Source organism: Myxocyprinus asiaticus, chromosome 38 (genome assembly GCF_019703515.2).
Source record: "Myxocyprinus asiaticus isolate MX2 ecotype Aquarium Trade chromosome 38, UBuf_Myxa_2, whole genome shotgun sequence".
NCBI classification, from domain to species: Eukaryota; Metazoa; Chordata; class Actinopteri; order Cypriniformes; family Catostomidae; genus Myxocyprinus; species Myxocyprinus asiaticus.
In genome coordinates this window covers 1,494,970-1,515,397 of record NC_059381.1, presented here as the reverse complement: position 1 = coordinate 1,515,397, position 20,428 = coordinate 1,494,970, and the positions used below count along the sequence as shown (strand labels likewise).

The following is a 20,428-nucleotide window of genomic DNA, read 5'->3' as shown; positions in this document are numbered from 1 at the left end:
AGTGTTCTTATAAACAAGGGTTCATATGCGTGAACATGTCAGGAAATTTATGGAATTTATTTTTCCCAGGACAGATGGCCAAAAACCAGGACGATCCTGGAAAATTCTGGACAGGTGGCACCCCTACAATACTCACACTACATTATACACAACAGCCTGGAAAAGTGTAATTACACATTCTCTCTCATTCACACATGGAGCATCAAGATTTGCAACACTCAGACCGTTTTCTTTCTCTTTATTGTTTAGTAACATAGTACACACATAACTCAAAAACAAAGGCTCTCAAAGACAACTAAGGAGTCATTTTTACCTGCTTTACATTTTCAATTCATAGTTATTTGTGTTAATTTGCCAAATATACTTTGAATGCAGTAAAATACCTACAAGTTCAGAACTCTTATAATAAAGGGTTGGGTGAGTGTCATTGGTCAGTAGATGTTTACTGGCACAAGAAGAAAGAGAGAAACCTTCAGACAATGTAAACTCACTTTTTTTCATAAAGCCATTCCTTTAACCACATGAGGTACTAAATCAGTAAAACATACACAAGAAGCTAAAGAGAGCCGGTTCTGTTGAAGGCCAAGCAGCAGAAGCTCTTTAGAAACTGTTTCATGAATACAAATGCAAATGTGAATGGTCGGTCCAGAGATTGTCACATTTAAAGGCCTGTCTGATCACTCATTCTACAGCATGCCTGAAATACAAGTAACATCAAAGTATGGAAATAAACATTCATCAAGCGCTCATTCAGTTAAAGCCCTGTGGAGAGATTTCAGTACAGATACTGTCAGGATCTTTCAGTGTGGACACTTTTTCACATTAATAAGAGGAAAACGAGAGTGATATGGCACAATACGTCTGTTTTGGCACCGTCAGACAAAAAAAACAAAAAAAAACGTTATTAATAATTTTGAGTTTGAGCATGTGGTTCTAGTACAGACCTCAGTAAATCATATTAACCATACATAAAACCTGTCAAGAACATTTCCCAATCAAGAGAAAATTAATTTAGGAAAATAAAATGCATCTTTACTGTAACATGAAAAACAAACAAACAGTTATAACTAGGGATGCACCGATGTATCGGCTGCCGATATTTATCGGCCAATTATTGACCAAATTAAAACCATCGGCATATCGGTTATAAGCATGAATGCGCGAAATGAAAAAACTATGTCTGATTTATATTTAATTAGTAACACAGTGTATAAAAATTCTGTGAATTTAAATGCACAATCCAGATATAATAATAGCCACAATATGTAGAAGGTTTGGCACTCAAAAAACAAGTAATATTTCATTTTTATTCTGTCTCGTTCTCACATTAATGCGGAGAACACGGACGTGACAGCTGTGAAAGCGGCACTTACTTTTAGGCTACACGATGAGAGGAACGATCCAAAATGCTTTGAAACCAGCAGACTTTGACTTCTGAGAGATCGGCATGATATCCATTAATGCTGCATGATTGATTGAATTAAGATTGAAATCACAATATGGCTTTGTGCGAGACTGTGTTTCTTCAGTCAGCGCTGTGTGAGCAAGCGGCGCCCTCTAGCGGTCTGGACTGCATTATCCATTATCTATTATACCACTATAATACAGAAGGGGGTCCTTTGGTAAAAACTTTAGATTTTTTCATGATGTGGTTGACATTTCCGTGGAATTGCCCAAGATATACGTAATGTGAATTTGTGCAAAAGATGTTTTAGAAGTAAAATAAATAACAGTTTTTCATATAAATCATCATGTTATCATATTTTAAAAAAAATGTTGTCCTGTCATGTGTTCAACAGATCCAATCCATGTTCAATGGAAATAATGTATTGCTAGAACAGTGAAAAATCTTTCGTATCTCTTTGTAAATTTGTAAAGCATAATTCATAAACATAAGTAAAATAGCGATATGATGTCAAAATAAGACGAGTTGCAAGATATCGATATCGGCTTATAGTTTTTGTTAATATCGGTATCGGTCAAAAATGTTCATATCGGTGCATCCCTTATTATATCTCATTTAAATAGTTTTTTTTACAGAATAGTTAAAGTGTTATAGTTGTATTTGTTGTACTACCTTTAATTTTATTACAAAAAAGAATCATTTTATTACAGTATTTCTTTTTGTACAGTACACAGATGCATCATTTGCCACTTTATTTCTTTAAAATGTCCAGTATTCATTAGCAGTCTGCTCGAGCCACTCGTGGTCAAGAAAACTCAAACCAGCCCGTCTGGCACCAACAATCATGCCACGCTCCAAATCACTGAGATCACATTTTTTCCCCATTCTGATGGTTGATGTGAACATTAACTGAAGCTCCAGACCCGTATCTGAATGATTTTATGCACTGCTGCCACACGATTGGCTGATTAGATAATCACATGGATGATTGTTGGTGCCAGATGGACTGGTTTGAGTATTTCTGGGATTTTCACACACAACAGTCTCTAGAATTTACTCAGAATGGTGCCAAAAATGAGCGGCAGTTCTGTGGATGGAAACGCCTTGTTGATGAGAGAGGTCAACAGAGAATGGCCAGACTGGTTTGACAAAGTCTATGGTAACTCAGATAACCGCTCTGTACAATTGTGCTGAGAAGAATATAATCTCTGAATGCTATTCTGAGATGTGGGTTGGCGCTGTATTGGCGGCACAAGGGGGGCCTACACAATATTAGGCAGGTGGTTTTAATGTTGTGGCTGATTAGTGTAAACACCATCATGAATATTCAATTGTTTGTTGCACGGTTTAGCGCCTCTACTGTTTCACTTTGTATTTTTAAGTTTCTCTCGCAAGTATCTATACAGGGCCATACTCTAATGAAGCATTCATCTACACAAACTTAATTAATTTCATATTTAAAAACATCAATAATACCCTATTTTGGGTGCAGGTTTTAGAGAAGTGTGCCCTCGAAGTATGACAGATTCTCTGTAATCTTTACGTTGGCCACATGCACCAACACGCATTTAACACGCAGGCATTCACAGATGTTTTACTGAACACAACAGCAGAAATACAGAGGAGTTCCTGAAATTAAAAAAATGTGAACATACAGTGGCAAGACAAAGTATGTGGACCATTTTAAGTGACCTGCATTTATGTATAAATTCATCTTAAACTCTGGGTTGATCATCTAAGTTACAATAATGAACAAACACAATCTGTTTTTACTAATAACACACAAATTATTGTATTGTTCTTGTACATACTGAATACATCCTTCAAACATTCATAGTGTAGGTTGGAAAAAAGTATGTGAACCCCTTGGCTAATGGCATCAACAAAAGCTAATTAGATTCAGGAGTTGGCAAACCTGGCATCCAATTAATGAAACGAGATTGGAGGTGTGGGTTAGAGCGACTCTGTCTTCTAAAAAGCACTCAAACAGTTTGAGTGTGCTATTCACAAGAAGCATCTTACGTGGACCATACCTTGCAAAAAAGAGATTTACGATCAAGAATTGTTGCTTTGCATAAAGCAGGAAAGGGTTACAAAGTTATCTTGAAGAGCTTAGATATTCATCTGTCCACAGTTAGACAAACTGTCAATAAATGGAGATGATTTAGTACTATGGGTACTCTCACTAGAAGTGGGCGTACAGTCAAGATGACTCAAAGGGCACACCGCAGAATGACCAATGAGGTAATAAAAAACCCTAGAGTGACAGATAAAGACTCGAAGGAATCATTGGAACTGGTTAACATCTCTGTTCATGAGTCTACTACATGGAAAACATTAAACAGGTATGGTGTCCATGGCAGGACATCATGAAGGAAGCTACTGCTTTCCAACAAAAACACTGCTGCATGCCTGAAGTTTGCCAAAGACCACCTTGACACCGAGGTGAAGAGCTGAAGCAGTTCTGTAAGGAAGAATGGTCCATAATTCCTTCTGATCATTGTGCAGGTCTAATCCGCAGCTACCGGAAATGCTTGGTTGAGATAATTCCTCCTTTGGCAGCATCGACCAATTATAAAATGCAAGGGTTCACTTACTTTTTCCACAGCACTGTGAATGTTTAGTGGGATGTGTTCAATAATGACATGAAAGATTATAACTGTTTGTGTGTTGTTAGCTTAAGCACACTGTGTTTGTCTATACTAACTCACATTTTAAGACCAATTAATGCAGAAAACCAGCTAATTCCAAAGGGTTCACATACTTTTACTTGTCACTGTAACTGTATAAATGTTACAGTGGATATATATGAAACATCTTCAGTATTTCTGGTGCATATTAAACAACACTGCAGACATGCACACATTTTTCATTCACCAAAGACACACTCTGGCAGACAGTGGTATAGTGTTTTGGCACACAAGTAGCTGTCGGCAAATCGGTTTAAATTTTTCTACACCATTTTAAGGGGCCATTCAGACCAAACACATTCTTGCGCTAACAAAAAACTAGACACAGTGCAACAAATGGAACAAAATGCAGGTGTCTCAAGTTCTTTTAACTTGTCACAGCTTGGCGCTCCTGCACGAGACGCTAATACGCATTCAGTGTGAACGACCCCCAAAGGTGTAAAAACCTCAAGAGCAATAGAATACTGTACATAAAAACATCACTTAAAATACTTCTGTTTGTGTGTACATTAATTTAGAAGGTGTGCAGAACATTTTTAGCATGAGTAGAGAAAATAACAAAATAAATGTGCCAACAGAAACATCAAATTAACAAATTAAAAACACTCTTAAAACATACAAATTAACGAAAGATTCTATTTAAGTTCATTTGGATAACTTATAAGGCCTGAAACAAACTCTACACAAGTTCATGAACACATTTTATCGTCATTGTGCTCTGACGCATTTTGCGTTGCATTCTAAGTATTGCCACAAGGGGCACTATAGCGGGCATTAGTGTAGGCGGTCTGCTTCTAGAGTTTTCTATTTAAACTACTGTCATGGCAGAGCAACAGTTTGGAGAGAATCTTGTGGAGCAAATTAAATAAACGTAGTTAAACTGTTGGTTTTTATCTAGCTAACTGAATAATAACACATCTAGTTTAATGGCACAGACATTTGACGGTAACTCTATAGCATCTATATGCTTCAGCCAATAATTCATGTCTGCGCTTGTGTACTTGTGTAGAGTGTTTATAACCTAAGATCTATATCTTAAGATATTTTAGACGCATTTGCCAAAAGCTACTTTCTTGGATACATTTCTAAAGGGATTGTGAAAGATGTTTTTGTTAAGCGCAAGGCAGTATGGCAGATCGTAAAAACTCTCCAACACAAAATATAAAAGTCCACACATTCGGGACAGACGTGCAAGACCCAAACCTGAACGAGACCAGCGGTGTCACGTTGAGATCTGCCACACGGCTGCACTTTCGCACCTGTCCACTAGGGGGAGACAAAGGGGCACTTCCTGGTTTTTTTAACATGCACATTTCTTCTCGTTGGCGGGCACAGCGTCCAGTTTACTGGCGCCGTCTGTGTTCTGTGCGTCGGCCGTGGGTTTATCTACACACTGCTCCATCCTCTTCATCACCAGGTCCAGGAGTGTGACGACGGCCTTGTCCACCTCCGCTCCGGTGGCCGCACTCGTCTCAAAGTATGGAATACTGGGATGAGGAGAAGATGGAAGGATGTTAGGAGAAATGCTGACGATTGAGCTTCACTTGTATTGAACCTGGAATATTCCTTTAAGGAACCAGAATTGTGACGCTGAATCACATGCTGAAAATATAATACTCGTTACAGACCGAACAATGTGTAATTACAATACAAACATCACAGACATTAACACTCAGTGAAGTTAATGACATGCTACTGCGACCCCTCCATTACCTGTTCAACCTGCCGGTGTTTCAGTCACAGTTTAAAAGCCATTAATCACATGTGTGCTTTATGTTAGAAGTAGTGACTGATTTAAACTACAGGTTTGTAAGCATACATGAATATACTGCACAGTGAGGACTATTAATTAACATGAATTTGAGAATGTTTTTGCTGTAATGACATAATGCAGTTGAGCTGACATGAACAACACCTGATGAACGTGGTCTCCAGTATGATTTAAAAAAAAAAAAAAAAAAAGTTTGCATGAACAATGTCACGTTAGATGAGATGTGTTAGGGTGTTAAAGGATAGGCCCATACTCTCTCCTTTCACCTTCCTTGAGACTGCTATTGGGGGCGGGGCTTGGGACCATCAAGCAGTTAATGCAACACACCTGTATGATGAGCTCTAAGAACTGGTGTGTGCTGCGACGTTCATCTCAATACTGGACTTGATGGGGTTTTTTTTAATGGTTTTGCCTTGGATTTACTTGAACTATCTTGGACAAATGGGTCCCAACCTGCTACTTCAAACTTGAAAGCTTGGGGTGGTCGTCCATATGTGCAGGATTATGTTTTGGGCTGGTAGTGTTTCAAGGTGATGGCATCATCCTCTACAAGGTACCGCTACCCATGCCAGCCTATTGCATCACTTCACCTCTATACACACACACAGTTTGTTGGGGATACTGATTGGTAATGTGTAACCACTAGCATCTCCTAACTAGTGGTATGTGCACACTTACCCATATTTATCTGCAAGTTCTTTTGCTTGTTTCTCCTGTACTTCTCTCTGGTCGGCAAGATCGGCTTTATTTCCAACAAGAACAATATCTGGATTCTCACAATATGCGTTAGCCTGAAGCTGACCTACACACACACACACACACAAGAACCGTTAAAATACAAACTCTGATTAATAACATATCAGTCTATTAAAGGAATATTCCGGGTTCAATAAAAGTTAAGCTCAATCGACAGCATTTGTGTCAATGTTGATTACTAAAAAAAAATAAAAAGTTTGACTCGTCCCTTCTTTTCTTCAAAAAGCACAAAAATCTGGGTTACAATGAAAGTGAATGGGGCCGATCTGTGAATGTTAAAATACTATGCATGGCCACAAAAATAGGGATCCACCGTCTCGGATACTGACGTTTTTAACTGGATCAGGTGTCGGTCAGACAAACCCGATCCAAATTCGATACTGTGTTAGTAATAATTGTTACCATCAAGCTCAAAAGATGACAAAAGAACCAACTAAAAATAGTCCATATGACATTTTATTCAAAGTCTCTTGAAGACATACGATAGTTCTGTGTAATTATTTGTGTTTAATAAATAAATAAATAAATAAATAAATATGCATGTGCAGCACGCTTCACTGAATGAGCACTCTGACACACACACACACACACACACACACACACACAGCACGCACTAGAAATATATTATTTTGTATTATTATTATTAAAGAAATTGACATTTTTTGTATATAAAATTTGAATCTTGTAGATAATACATTTTATTATACAAAATTCTAATTTTAATAATAATTATTATTATTAAAGAAATTGACTGAATTCTTTTGTAGATAATACATTATACAAAATTCTAATATTTATAATAATAAATATTATTATTATTATTATTATTATAAAGAAATTGACATTTATTTCTGTAGATAATACATTTTATACAAAATTCTAATAATAATTTTTATTATTATTATTATTATTATTATTAAAGAAATTCTGACTGAATTCTTTTTTTGTAGATAATACATTTTATTATACAAAATTCTAATTTTTTAATAAATAATAATAATAATTATTATTATTGTTAAAGAAATTCTGACTGAATTCTTGTTTGATAATACATTTATACAAAATTCTAATTTATAATTATTATTATTATTATTATTATTATTATTAAAGAAATTGACATTTATTTTTGTAGACAATACATTTTATTATACAAAATTCTAATTTTAATAATAATAATTTTTATTATTATTATTAAAGGAATTATGACTGACTTATTTTTGTTTATTAGAATATTTTGTAGATATTACATTTTATAATATCATTATTTTTACAAATTACAATAATATTTAAGTTGACTAGGTATAAAAAAATAACTATTTTACAAGTGAACAAAAAAGAGAATTCAAGTTCAGAGAACTGGCTTTTCTACTGTATTATCCAGTAGACGACCTCTTAATAGGCTAGACATTTTTATCTAATTGTTAATTATTTTGTTTTTTAATAAAGAAATAGAGGTGTGTGATTCTTTATACATAAGAGTACTCATCACTTCCACACAGTGAGGTGTAGATATTGTAAATTGATTAAGGACAATACAACACTGGTATCGGATCGGCATTGGCCGATACTGAGAGTTATCAGGAGAGATACTGAACACAAGACGTAAACAATATGTGTGTTAACATGATTTTAGTGTGATAAAATCACTTACTAACCGCATCTGTGTCAAGTTATATTACATTTTACGTAAACCCTAAAACGACCAAATAAACAGCTCAAATAATACATGTTAACAGTGCTTTTATAACATTTTAAACCCTCCAAAATTGGCTCCATTGACTTCCATTGTAAGTGTCTCACTGGAACTCAGATTTGTGCTTTTTTAAAGAAAAGCAGGGACGAGACGAAATGCACTTTTGTGGTAATCAACATTATGCCACAAATGCTGTCGATTGAGCTTAACTTGTATTGAACCCGGAACATTCCTTTAATGACTGCTCTCTTTACTCGTGTAAAACATCTGCGGTCACTTACTCATCCAGTTCCTGACATTGAGGAAACTCTGTTGACTTGTGAGGTCAAACATGAGCAGGAATCCCATCGCATCCCTGAAGAACGCTGTCGTTAAACTCCTGAACCTGCCGAGATAAACAACTTGATCAAATACTGCTCACCGTCAGTCTGAACGAGAGGAGCAGATAACATACATCAAACATACGAAAACCTGACAACAGTGGCATCGTGATGTAAATATCGATACGTTTATCCAGCTAATGCACTTGAACATTATAGAGCGAAAAGATCAGACGATAACTTTGACAATAATCGTATAGAGATGTTTCACCCAAAACAAATTCAAAGTCTGTCATTTCCTCAACATTATGTCGTGACTCTTTCAATGGAACAAAAAAAGCCGAATTTTCGCATCAGTCACCATTCACTCTCATTGCAAATTCTTGTCCCAACAATGAAAACAAAGGATGACTGAGACTGTCGATTTGCAGACGGGTGAATAAATGATGATCCCTGTAAGCGCTGTGATTTCAAGTCTCGCATCACATGAAGTCTCTGAGCCCTCTCAAAACATTAAACTCGCAATCCGATGATGAATATGAGTGAAGCATGTACCTCTCCTGTCCTGCTGTGTCCCAAAGCTGCAGATGAACTTTAAAGGTCTTTCCTGTTGTTCCATTAGGGCTGTTTGTGGCGTATACCTGATGAACACACACATCAGGAGATGGATCTCATAGCACACACAACACTATCCATCTGGAAGATATCATTTTAAAAGTACACCTGTAAAACATGCCTGATGTTTTCAATGTTTGTGATTTCAGTGCATGTGAGTCTGCTCTTTATAAGGCGTTTGGCAGATGTTTGTGCATGCATATGATGCTCAAGCGCTTCGTCACAGATGAATTTCTCAACTGAAGTTGCCACTGATACATTGTTTACAATTAGGATCGTGCAATACGTAAAAAAACATCATATCAATTTCTTTTGATATTGCGATTTTAAATGCAATTTTGGAAATGCACACGTTTTATATTGAACCAAAAACACATTTCAGGATGGAAAAAAATATTCTTTATAAATAACAGATTGCATTGTTTTTTCCTTTGCGATTTCTGTTCTCTCACTGACACCTTTTCTTGCACGGTGCATTCTGATTGGCAAGATCTTGTCAATTTGCAAAAGATGCTCACCAATCAGAATGGCAAATTGAATTTCACAGAAAAAATACAAACATTTATTTATTTAGAAATTGCACCTGCTCATGTCACGATTTTACTGCAATTGCAATTGTTTGTGCAACCCTAATAAGGAGTGTGTATTAAGTAAACAGATTATATTTCAATTTCATGTTGACCTTTAAATACAGCGAGTCCCGTTTATAATCCTACCGAATAAATCATCTGTATTCATGAGAAATTCACACCGTAAGAAGTCGGTGTTTTCCAGAAATGATGCAAGACTGTCACTGATAATGTGGGTAGTTTTACTGTCTCTAGATATCAAGTGTGTGTTCATAATCTGAGCTCTGATGATTCATACTGTGTGTTTGTGAGGGAGAGAGAGTGTTCAGGTCTCATTATTGATTTCTTGCAGATCAGCGCAGGCTAGTTTAGTGTGTGGAAACATGTTTTGCACATCCACAACACACACATACAAAGTGATTTGCTGATAAATGAATCTGTTGCTTGTGTATCATAATGTTATTCAAATATACTAATAAACACCACAGATAATCCTGTCTTTTAAAAGAACATAAAGGTAATAGATATAACTCAATGTCCGCAGACAGCACGCGTGTCATACAGTCAATTACCACAGACTGTAGTTTGACAATTCTAAACGGAAATGAAGCATTTATTTGTATAAATCACATGAATACTTAGTAACAATCTGTTATTCGAGCTGTAAAGTGTTTAGGTAATTTCTGTGGATGAAGCTATATCATGTAAATGATCTGGAAAATTAGTTTCAAGTCAAAGCCAAACTCTGAAAGGAATGTAGAAGCACGTATATTCATTACAAACACATTGTGAAAATAGCGATTATATTGGTCAGGCAGATTAATCAGGCCACATTTGGTTATTTTGACATTACTGGCATTATAGTCAAGTCTGAATAGCCAATCAACAGCTTTTAAATCTACCGACAACCTATTAATGAATACAACAGATTGTGTAAAATAAAGGTTTAATTTCAATATTCTTAATCTTAATTTTTAAATGTTATTATTTGTATTAAATATATGTTAGGGGGTATCTCAGTGAGTATTGATGCTGACTATCACCCCTGGAGTCGTGAGTTTGAATCCAGGGTGTGCTGAGTGACTCCAGCCAGGTCTCCTAAGCAACCAAATTGGCCCGGTTGCTAGGGAGGGTAGAGTCACATGGGGTAACCTCCTCGTGGTCGCTATAATGTGGTTCTCGCTCTCGGTGGGGCGCGTGGTGAGTTGTGCGTGGATGCCGCGGAGAATAGCGTGAAGCCTCCACATGCGCTATGTCGCCACGGTAACGCGTTCAACAAGCCACGTGATAAGATGCATGGATTGACGGTCTCGGACACGGAGGCATCTGAGATTCGTCCTCCGCCACCCGGATTGAGACGAGTCACTACGCCACCACGAGGACTTTGGAATTGGGCATTCCAAATTGGGGAGAAGCATTTTTTTATTTGATTCACAGTGCTAATATATATACATTGGTTGAGCAATATAAAGACCCATTAAAACACATTTTAAAGTTAATAAAGAGAACTGAGATTTCTAACTACAAAGTTCCTTTTCAAAAAACCATTTCAGGGTCTCTGTCTGTCTATAAACTGACTAAACTCAACAATAAACTGTGTGTTCGTTCAGCTCCTGTGAAATGTGCTGCTGTTGCAGAGATTTGCTCTTATAATGCTACTGGAGTGTGTGAAGTCTATTGTGTGTGAATCTTCACACTTTATAAAACACATCAATAAAGTTTAGCACCCTCACACACACACACACACACACACTCGCTGACTTACGAGCCAATTACACAAGGATAGAAGGCCAAACTCACAGGACACATCGAGGCTCGTAACTCAAGACTGCTAAAACTCACCCATCCAGCGAACAGACATAAACAGCAGACAAACGAGAGGCCGGACACTAACCACTCTCTTTTCCCTGAAATCGATGCCCACGGTGGTGATAAATTTGGGGTTGAACTTGTTGTCGGTGTAGCGGTAAAGGAAAGTGGTCTTGCCTACTCCAGAATCCCCCAAAGCCAGGAGTTTGATCAGATAGTCATAATCTCCATCTGTCATAGTGCTGCTGGAACTGAACCTACAAACAAACAAACAAACAAACAAACATCAAGACCATATTAAATCCAGGACTGCTAATAGAAAGCCATAAAAAACTAAAACACAAAATTTCAAAACCAATCAAATTAATGCACTATATAGCTTAAAACAACAAATTATAACAATTTTCCGGTTAAATGTGATATTTTTTTACAACAATCCCCATATCGATTCTTAAAATCACACAGTCGATCTTTTATTCTATAGCGTGGGATCTCATCGAGTCAATCGCAGGTTTGACTGTTTGTCCAGTTCCAGATAAAGAAAATATTATTTACGTAGTTTTCGTTTATAAAGTATTTAATTCACTGTCTGGAGTTTCCAAATATAGGCATTGCATTATGGTTATTTAGTATATGAACCAATTTTTTCAGGAAAACTTTTACTATATTGTGATATTATCGTGGAATAAAATTAATCATATCGTGATATAAGATTTTAGTCATATCACCCACCCCTAATGGGTAGGGTTGCCAACTATCCCATATTAGCCAGGACATCCCATAATTTGGCAGAAAAAAAAAAAAACATTTATCAACTCGTCACTCTTCCATGGATGGCATTTTTGGCCAGTGTCTTTCTGATATTGGAGTCATGAACAGTGACCTTTAGTGATGTGGGAGAGGCCTGCAGTTGCTTGGATGTTGTCCTGATGTTGTGGCTTTTTTGTGACTTCCTGGATGAGTCGTCGCTGTGCTCTTGGAGGGCTTTTGGAATGTCAGCCACTTCTGGGAAGGTTCACTACTGTGCCAATTTTTCTCCATTTGGAGATAATGGTTCTCACTGTGGTTCTTTGGAGTCCCAGAGCCTTTGAAATAGCTTTGTAACCCTTCCCAGACTGATGTATTTCAATCATTCCGCATCATTTCTGGAATTTCTTTCGACCTTGGCATATAGTGTGCTACTGGGTGAGACCTTTTAGTCAACTTCATGCTGCTGAAAAAGTTCTATTTAGGTGTTGATTTGATTGATCAGGGCTGGCAGTAATCAGGTCTGGGTGTGTCTAGTCCAGCTGAACCCCATTATGAATGCAGCTTCATAGATACTTTTTCACACAGGCCCAGTTGGTATTGGATAACATTTTTGCTTCAATTAATAACATTATCATTTAAAACTGTATTTTGTGTTTACTCAGATTGCCTCTGTTTTATGTTAGATTTTGTTGTGAATTTTTAAAACAATTTAGTATGAGATATACACAAAAACAGAAGAAATCAGGATGGGGGCAAATACTTTTTCACAGCACTGTATGTGTGTGTGCATGTGTTAACTACTGTACACACATGTATACAGCTCTGGAAAAATGCAAAATGCTAAATTATCAGTTTCTCTGGATTTAATATTTATAGGTGTGTGTTTGAGTAAATTGAACATTTGTTTTATTCTATAAAGTACTGACAATTCTCCCAAAATCCAAATAAACATTGACATTTAGAGCATTTATTTGCAGAAAATGACAACTGGTCACAAGTTCATATTCATATTTAAACATCACAATACTAATGTTTAACTTAGAGTTCAGAAATCAATATTTGGTGGAATAACCCTGATTTTCAATCACAGCTTTCATGTGTCTTGGCATGCTCTCTAAACACTGCTATTGGGGGACTTTATGCCACTCCTGGTGCAAAAATTCAAGCAGCTCGGCATTGTTTGACGGCTTGTGTCCATCCATCTTCCTCTTGATCACATTCCAGAGGTTTTCAATGGGGTTCAGGTCTGGAGATTGGGCTGGCCATGACAGGGTCTTGATCCGGTGGTCCTCCATCCACACCTTGATTGACCTGGCTGTGTGGCATGGGGCAATGTCCTGCTGGAAAAACCAATCCTCAGAGTTGGGGAACATTGTCAGAGCAGAAGGAAGCAAGTTTTCTTCCAGGATAACCTTGTACGTGGCTTGATTCATGCGTCCTTCACAAAGACGAATCTGCCCAATTCCAGCCTTGCTGAAGCACCCCCAGATCATCACCGATCCTCCACCAAATTTCACTGTGGGTGCGAGACACTGGCTTGTAGGCCACTCCAGGCCTCTGTCTAACCATTAGATGACCAGGTGGAGGACCTGTGATGATCTGGGGGTACTAACCACTGCATACCAGAAACACCCCACAAGACCTACCGTTTTGGAGATGCTCTGACACAGTCGTCTAGCCATCACAATTTGGCCCTTGTCAAAGTCACTCAGATCCTTACGCTTGCCCATTTTTCCTGCTTCCAACACATGAAATTCAAGAACTGACTGTTCACTTGCTGCTTAATATATCCCATATCTTGACAGGTGCCATTGTAATGATATTATAAATGTTATTCACTTCACCTGTTATTCACTTCAGTGGTTTTAATGTTGTGGCTGATGTGTGTGTGTGTGTGTGTGTGTGTGTGTGTGTGTGTGTGTGTGTGTGTGTGTGTGCGTGCATATACATTGGTTAGAGTTCATCAAATTCCAAATAAAAAGTTAAAATAATCAAATGAGATGAAGGAATCACCACATGGTTACATAACATATAAGCCATATTGTGTTGAATGTGACACAAAATTACTCAGTGTGATAATTGTTGTATCGTTGTTCAGGAGTGTGTTCCACTAGCAAATAAACATGCATATTAAACACACAAACACAGTAGGATCTCAGTATGCACTACAGGTGTCAAGCAGATGTGTATGTGTGTATGAGTGATGCTGTTGTAAAGGTTATCAGTGCTGTGAGAAGCACTCAGAGATCGATGTTACACACGGACCAAACCAGGTCACACACCCCCTGCATTGGGCTGAGGCGGGTTTAAAACAACAGAACAACACGACCGAGCATTTGAACAATTAAGTGGCTGACACAACCCTAAAATCAGATAGTCCCGCTCCAACAATACTCAGATGTATTTCATTAACATTTTTAAGGTCTGGCACTAAATTCCTTCTAAAGATCTGGCTGAAGAACAAACATGACCTCACACCCTCAAATAACAAATAGGTTTTGATTAACTTACTTAAAATAAAAACATACAATGTAAGGTTATTGTTTTTGAAAACTGAGGAAGAACATTTAGATCTGGTAAAGTCAGTATCTTTGACAATATCATCCCACATAAAAACAATTGCAATCTAATGTTGAACTGTCTTTTTACATAAATGTAAAACTGAAAAAAGAGGAATGTTTTTCTTCCCTTTTCTCTATTATCCTCCCATTCAGTAAGATTGTGCAGATAATCATTAGTAAACTGAGAACAAACTGATTTGATGATGTTCGGGATTGAAAATGCTGACACACTTCTGTAACACAGTCATATATATATGCATGTATACAGGTTCAGTGACGCTTCGCGTTATCACTTTTATGAGCACTACAGATGCTGAACAGATTAGACACAATGGATTTAGCTTTTGTTGAAAGAGGTGATGCATGGTTGACATCACTTCTGTAACAACTGTTGTGGTGTGTTGTTTTTTTTAAGTCTGTAGTTTTGACCACCCAGCAGTTAAGCAATTTGCATAAATACATTTTATTAAATAAGATGCGGTAAAATGTGCTAACCTAAAAGTTGCTGGTTCATGTTTTGGAGAGCAGTGTAACTGAACTATGCCAAGGCAAGCTTAACCCTTGTGTTGTGTTCATTTTTTGCAAACACATTTTGTGTTCCCGGTCAAAAATGACCGGCCCACTAAGATTTTTTCGAAATCTCTCATACTGCATTAGATCTTTTTAATCAACTTCTTTAGTAATTATGGTTTTGTACTCCTTTTTTTTTAACAGATTTAAAAAAAAAAAAAAAAAAACATTTATTGATTAGGATTTTATTGAACCGAACTCATACCGGGCTAGTGGTGGGCACTCCCTGCTGAAAACAACAACAAAAAAATATAATTGCAATTAATAATCACTTGCTTGATGTGAACAAAATAGGTGTAATTTTAAAGCTTACAATCTGGACTTTACAATGCATATAGCTATAGCCGTGTTGATGCTACCAATTCTTAAATTATGCTTTTTAATTGGCTGACAAATAAGAACTGTTTCGTTCTCATAATTTGCACATTTGTTGTCACAACAGTAATATTCAGAGTTGGTAAAACCATAAAAAAAGATGAGATAGCCATGTGTTATATCTCATTGGAAAGGTCTCAATTAGTAAAATGCAATGAGCACATTTGTTTCACTCAGAGGCCAAACTGCAGTGAGTTTTAGTGTATGAAATTCCCACAGACACACATAAATACAATAAACAGGAGTGTCTTTTTGTCAAGTTTTTCCTTATTACTTAAACATACATATAACATAAACAATGGCATATCGTAACTCACAGCAGGCTATCCCGATTCAAACGAGCCCAAACACAACATATGACGAGCAGATCTTGAAATATTCCTCAAAGAGTGTACATGGAAAGACGATGCACAAAAGGGCGCTCAACACGTGTGTGTGTGTGTGTGTGTGTGTGTGTGTGTGTGTGTGTGCGCGCGCGTGCGCGCGTGTGCACATGTCCAAGGACTTTGTGTGTGCAAACATACATCCACATATGTGCTCATTCTACAGGATTGTGATGCTCCTGAACACTTAATATTTCTGTATTTTGTAGTCTAATCCATTCATTTCCAATATCCGGTCATTTTTGACCGGGAACACAACAACTGTAGCAAAGTGAAATAAAACCAATAAAATCTAAAGAAAATGGTCCAAATATTTTTTGACCATTTTCCAATTGGAATTCCAATTGCCTAATATATAGATGTACATATAGCCTATGATTAATAATAATAAAAAATTAAAAAATCAAGTTCTATAATTGTTCTGCGGTCCCCAGTTTGAGAACGGCTGACTTGAGAGTTGACTTTGAGCATTAAACCTAAAGAAAATATATTCACATACAAAAAATTTACACACTTTAACATTTGCCATCATAAAGTGGAGCTCTGTAACCGCTGCGTTTTTAAAGCACGGGCCTCTCACATGACTGGAGAAGGTCACCTGGCCCTCAGGTCATTATTTAGATTGAATAAAGGGTCAAAGCAGATGTAATGATTACTGACTGCGTGACCAACACATGTGCGCGCGCACACACACACACACACACACACACACACACACACACACACACACTTACTGACCTTAAAATGTAACTCAATAAATATACCAGACAGCAGGAGAAACCTTTGACATTTAAAGACCGATACTAAAGAAATTCAGTAGAAAAATCACTTTCAACAGATTTGTTCCAGTCAACCTTAACAAGATTATTTTAAGAGACAAGAGAATTTCACTGGTGCCTTTTGTTAGGCATTGTTCACAATATACATTAGCTCCGTTCCGAAACCTATTGCGCTGCCTCACTGCCTACAGAGGCAGCTGCCTTCTAAGGGAGCATCCTAACCATTGTGGAACTTCATAAGGCCACATCCACATTAATAAATGTATGTATTACTTATACATATAATAATGTATTATTTGAGTTGTAAAGGTGTTTAAATCTTTGTTTGAGGGTTTATGAGTTATGTCGTCATGGCAACAAAGTTGTAGAATTTGATATAACTTTACCCAGAAAAGTTAAGCGATTTTATCACACTAAAATTATGTTAACACACATATCGTTTACGTCTTGTGTCTATTCTTTTGAAACTGAGTATTTTAACGTTTATGGATTGGCCCCATCGGTTAGTTGCCCTGTTAAAGGGCTGAGCTTAGCATCCATATATCCCTGAGAAACACGTCTGATAGGGGTCACATGGACATAATGCAGCCTAATTATACATGGGTTCCTTGACACCAACTAGTAGACTATTCAGACAGCACACCAACTAGTCCATTAAGAATATTGTTAGTTTTGCACATCCTTGGTTCCCTTTACCTGCTAATTCTGTATTAGAGAATGAAACAAATGTTATGTCAGACACAACTGTTCTTAAACATTTCTTACAAAGATAAAAGGGGTAAACAGCTAAATATACCATAACATCAAATCACATATGTCATTGTAATATCAAATTGAGAGGCCTGTGGCAATTCCCAACCCTAGTTCTTTCTATATGATGCCATGACTGTCAAATAGGAACTTTCATAGAATTCAGAGTTTACAAGTTCTAAGACTACGTGACCGCTTTTACGGTAATTCCGACATGACCCGAACAGACCATAAGTGAGCAATTTGGAACACACTTTGGAGCATACACAAAATGGAACACAAATTGTGGCATACACAAATCTGAACACAATTTGGAACGTACACAATTTGGAACACAAATCGGAACACAAATTGAGCATACACAAATTGGAGCACTTGGAACACAATTTGGAGCATGCACAATTTGGAGCATACACCATTTGGAGCACAAATCAGAACACAAATTGGAGCATACACAAATTGGAGCATACACAATTTGGAACACAAATCGGAACACAAATTGAGCATACACAAATCTGAACACAATTTGGAGCATACACAATTTGAAGCACTTGGAACACAATCTGAAGCATACACAATTTGGAACACTTGGAACACAATTTGGAGCATACACAATTTGGAACACAAATCGGAATACAAATTGGAGCATACACAATTTGGAACACAAATCCGAACACAATATGGAGCATACACAATTTGGAACACAAATCCGAACATAATATGGAGCATACACAAATCGGAACACAAATTGAGCATACACAATTTGGAACATAAATCAACACAAATTGGAGCATAAACAAATTGGAGCATACACAAATTGGAGCACTTGGAACACAATTTGGAGCATACACAAATTGGAACACTTGTAACACAAATTGGAGCATACACAAATTTGAACAATTTGGAGCATATACAATTTGGAACATATAAATAGCGCTCTTCACGTGAAGTGCACAAGACGACAGAGTTTTACAGGTGAAACAACACGATACTCTAATCATAACTATACAAAGTATAAACAAGTTTTTGATCAAATAGTCGGTTTTCAATATTAAACCATGTTGATACTTTTCAGTATTATATGAATTATTTTTTATTACAATTTCTCTCATTTTGTCCGCCATGGTGGAGTTTTTTTGCTATATTTAGCTTTGTTGCATGCCATCTGTAATTTCCTTCTCCATGCGAAACTGCCTTAGAATTTGGTGAAAACTAGTTATCTTAAGGCTAAAGTATATTTCGGTTTTCCGCATGCCAGTTTGTTTCATGCACTGTGTGTGACGCAAATTTCGTCATTAGCACAGTACGCATCTTTGCGCCTTGGCGCTGCATGCACCTGCCGTTAAATGTGCTAAGATTATCACAAAGCAGTCGTAGTGTGCATCAAACCCATGAGATCGCAGTCAAAAGAGTATATTTTGAAAGGCTGAGTGCTCGACCGTGAGCGAGATGGACGAAGTAATTAAGTTGCAGACCATTTGGAACAGCCTTTACATTGGGCATGCACCTATTATGCCTTCAAATGTTGCCTACTGAGACAGCTCCCTAGATTTTAGAACAGAGCAAATGTCTCTTTCTGCAGATCCACACCACATTGATAATTTAATAGTAGATAATCCATAGATCTAGCAAATTTGTCAGCACTGTTAATCACACAGGTGTGAAACACAATGCAGGAAATTCTAGATAATTCTCCTAAAAGAAGCACTAATGCATGACATTTGATTAAACAAACTGTGACATTTAGTCAATTAGAAATAGCACAGGAGGACAACGTAAAGATAATTAATTGAATTAGAAGAGTTGCTATTATTCTTTCTACTCCAGGAAAAGAAAATTGTCTTAATAGAGACGAGCTTTAAACACCAGCTGGAAAACGAAACAATCATGTGACAAGAACACACACACTGCACTGTGATTGGATTAGTGTGATGTCATAGAAAGAAATCAACAGATATAAGTAGTGCTGTTTCAAAATCGCTACTGTTCACTATTCCCTATATAGTGAATGGCACATTGTGAACTATATGGGTAAGCAGTGAATGAAAATGAGTGAATTTGGACCCTGGCCATATGTTTAAATGGGGATATTTGGGTATTAGAACATGTCCATGGAAGTTTCAAATCAAATTTGATATGAATGTATAAGGGAAAGCTTATATCACTTGGTGCTATAACTGGTCACCATTTCATTTCAAGTTTTTCACCATTTTTTAAGTAGGACTTAGAGTCAAAAATAATCTTTTTTCCAAAATTTCTGGACTCGAACAGCCCTATTTTGAATGAACTTTTGCCTTCAGTAGTTCATTTAAAATGGTCCAGTGGTGTGACACACTCATTTTTAAAATTACAAATATTGCATACAGTCTACCGATTAATATGAAGATATAAATGATGCATGTATAATAACAATAATTATGAGTCACAAGCAAACATACAATTGAAGCATACAGCACACAGTGATTCCTTGACTAGCACACAAGATGACAATTGCCCGAGAGCATCGGCCATTAATGTAGTGATCACATGCTTTCAGAGGTTTACAGGGGAAATGCAAAGAAGAGACTGAGAAAGGAAGATACAGAAAGAGAGTTTTATGCAACTTTAACATTTCTTTTAAACACTGAACAAA

General features: G+C 36.9%; 1 protein-coding gene across 2 annotated transcripts in view; it reads right to left on the bottom strand.

The window, feature by feature from the left end:
- Positions 1-223: 223 nt before the first annotated feature.
- LOC127429279 (ras-related protein Rab-27B-like) overlaps positions 224-20,428 on the bottom strand; it is a 46,841-nt gene continuing 26,636 nt past the window's right edge. For both annotated transcript variants that reach the window (XM_051678230.1, XM_051678231.1), the window contains exons 2-6: positions 11,714-11,885; positions 9,191-9,276; positions 8,597-8,700; positions 6,545-6,668; positions 224-5,582 (exon numbers count right to left, since the gene is read on the bottom strand). In XM_051678230.1, coding sequence (XP_051534190.1) covers positions 5,396-5,582; positions 6,545-6,668; positions 8,597-8,700; positions 9,191-9,276; positions 11,714-11,885 — 673 coding nt within the window. In that variant the 3' untranslated portion in view covers positions 224-5,395. The remainder of the gene's footprint in view (positions 5,583-6,544; positions 6,669-8,596; positions 8,701-9,190; positions 9,277-11,713; positions 11,886-20,428) is intronic.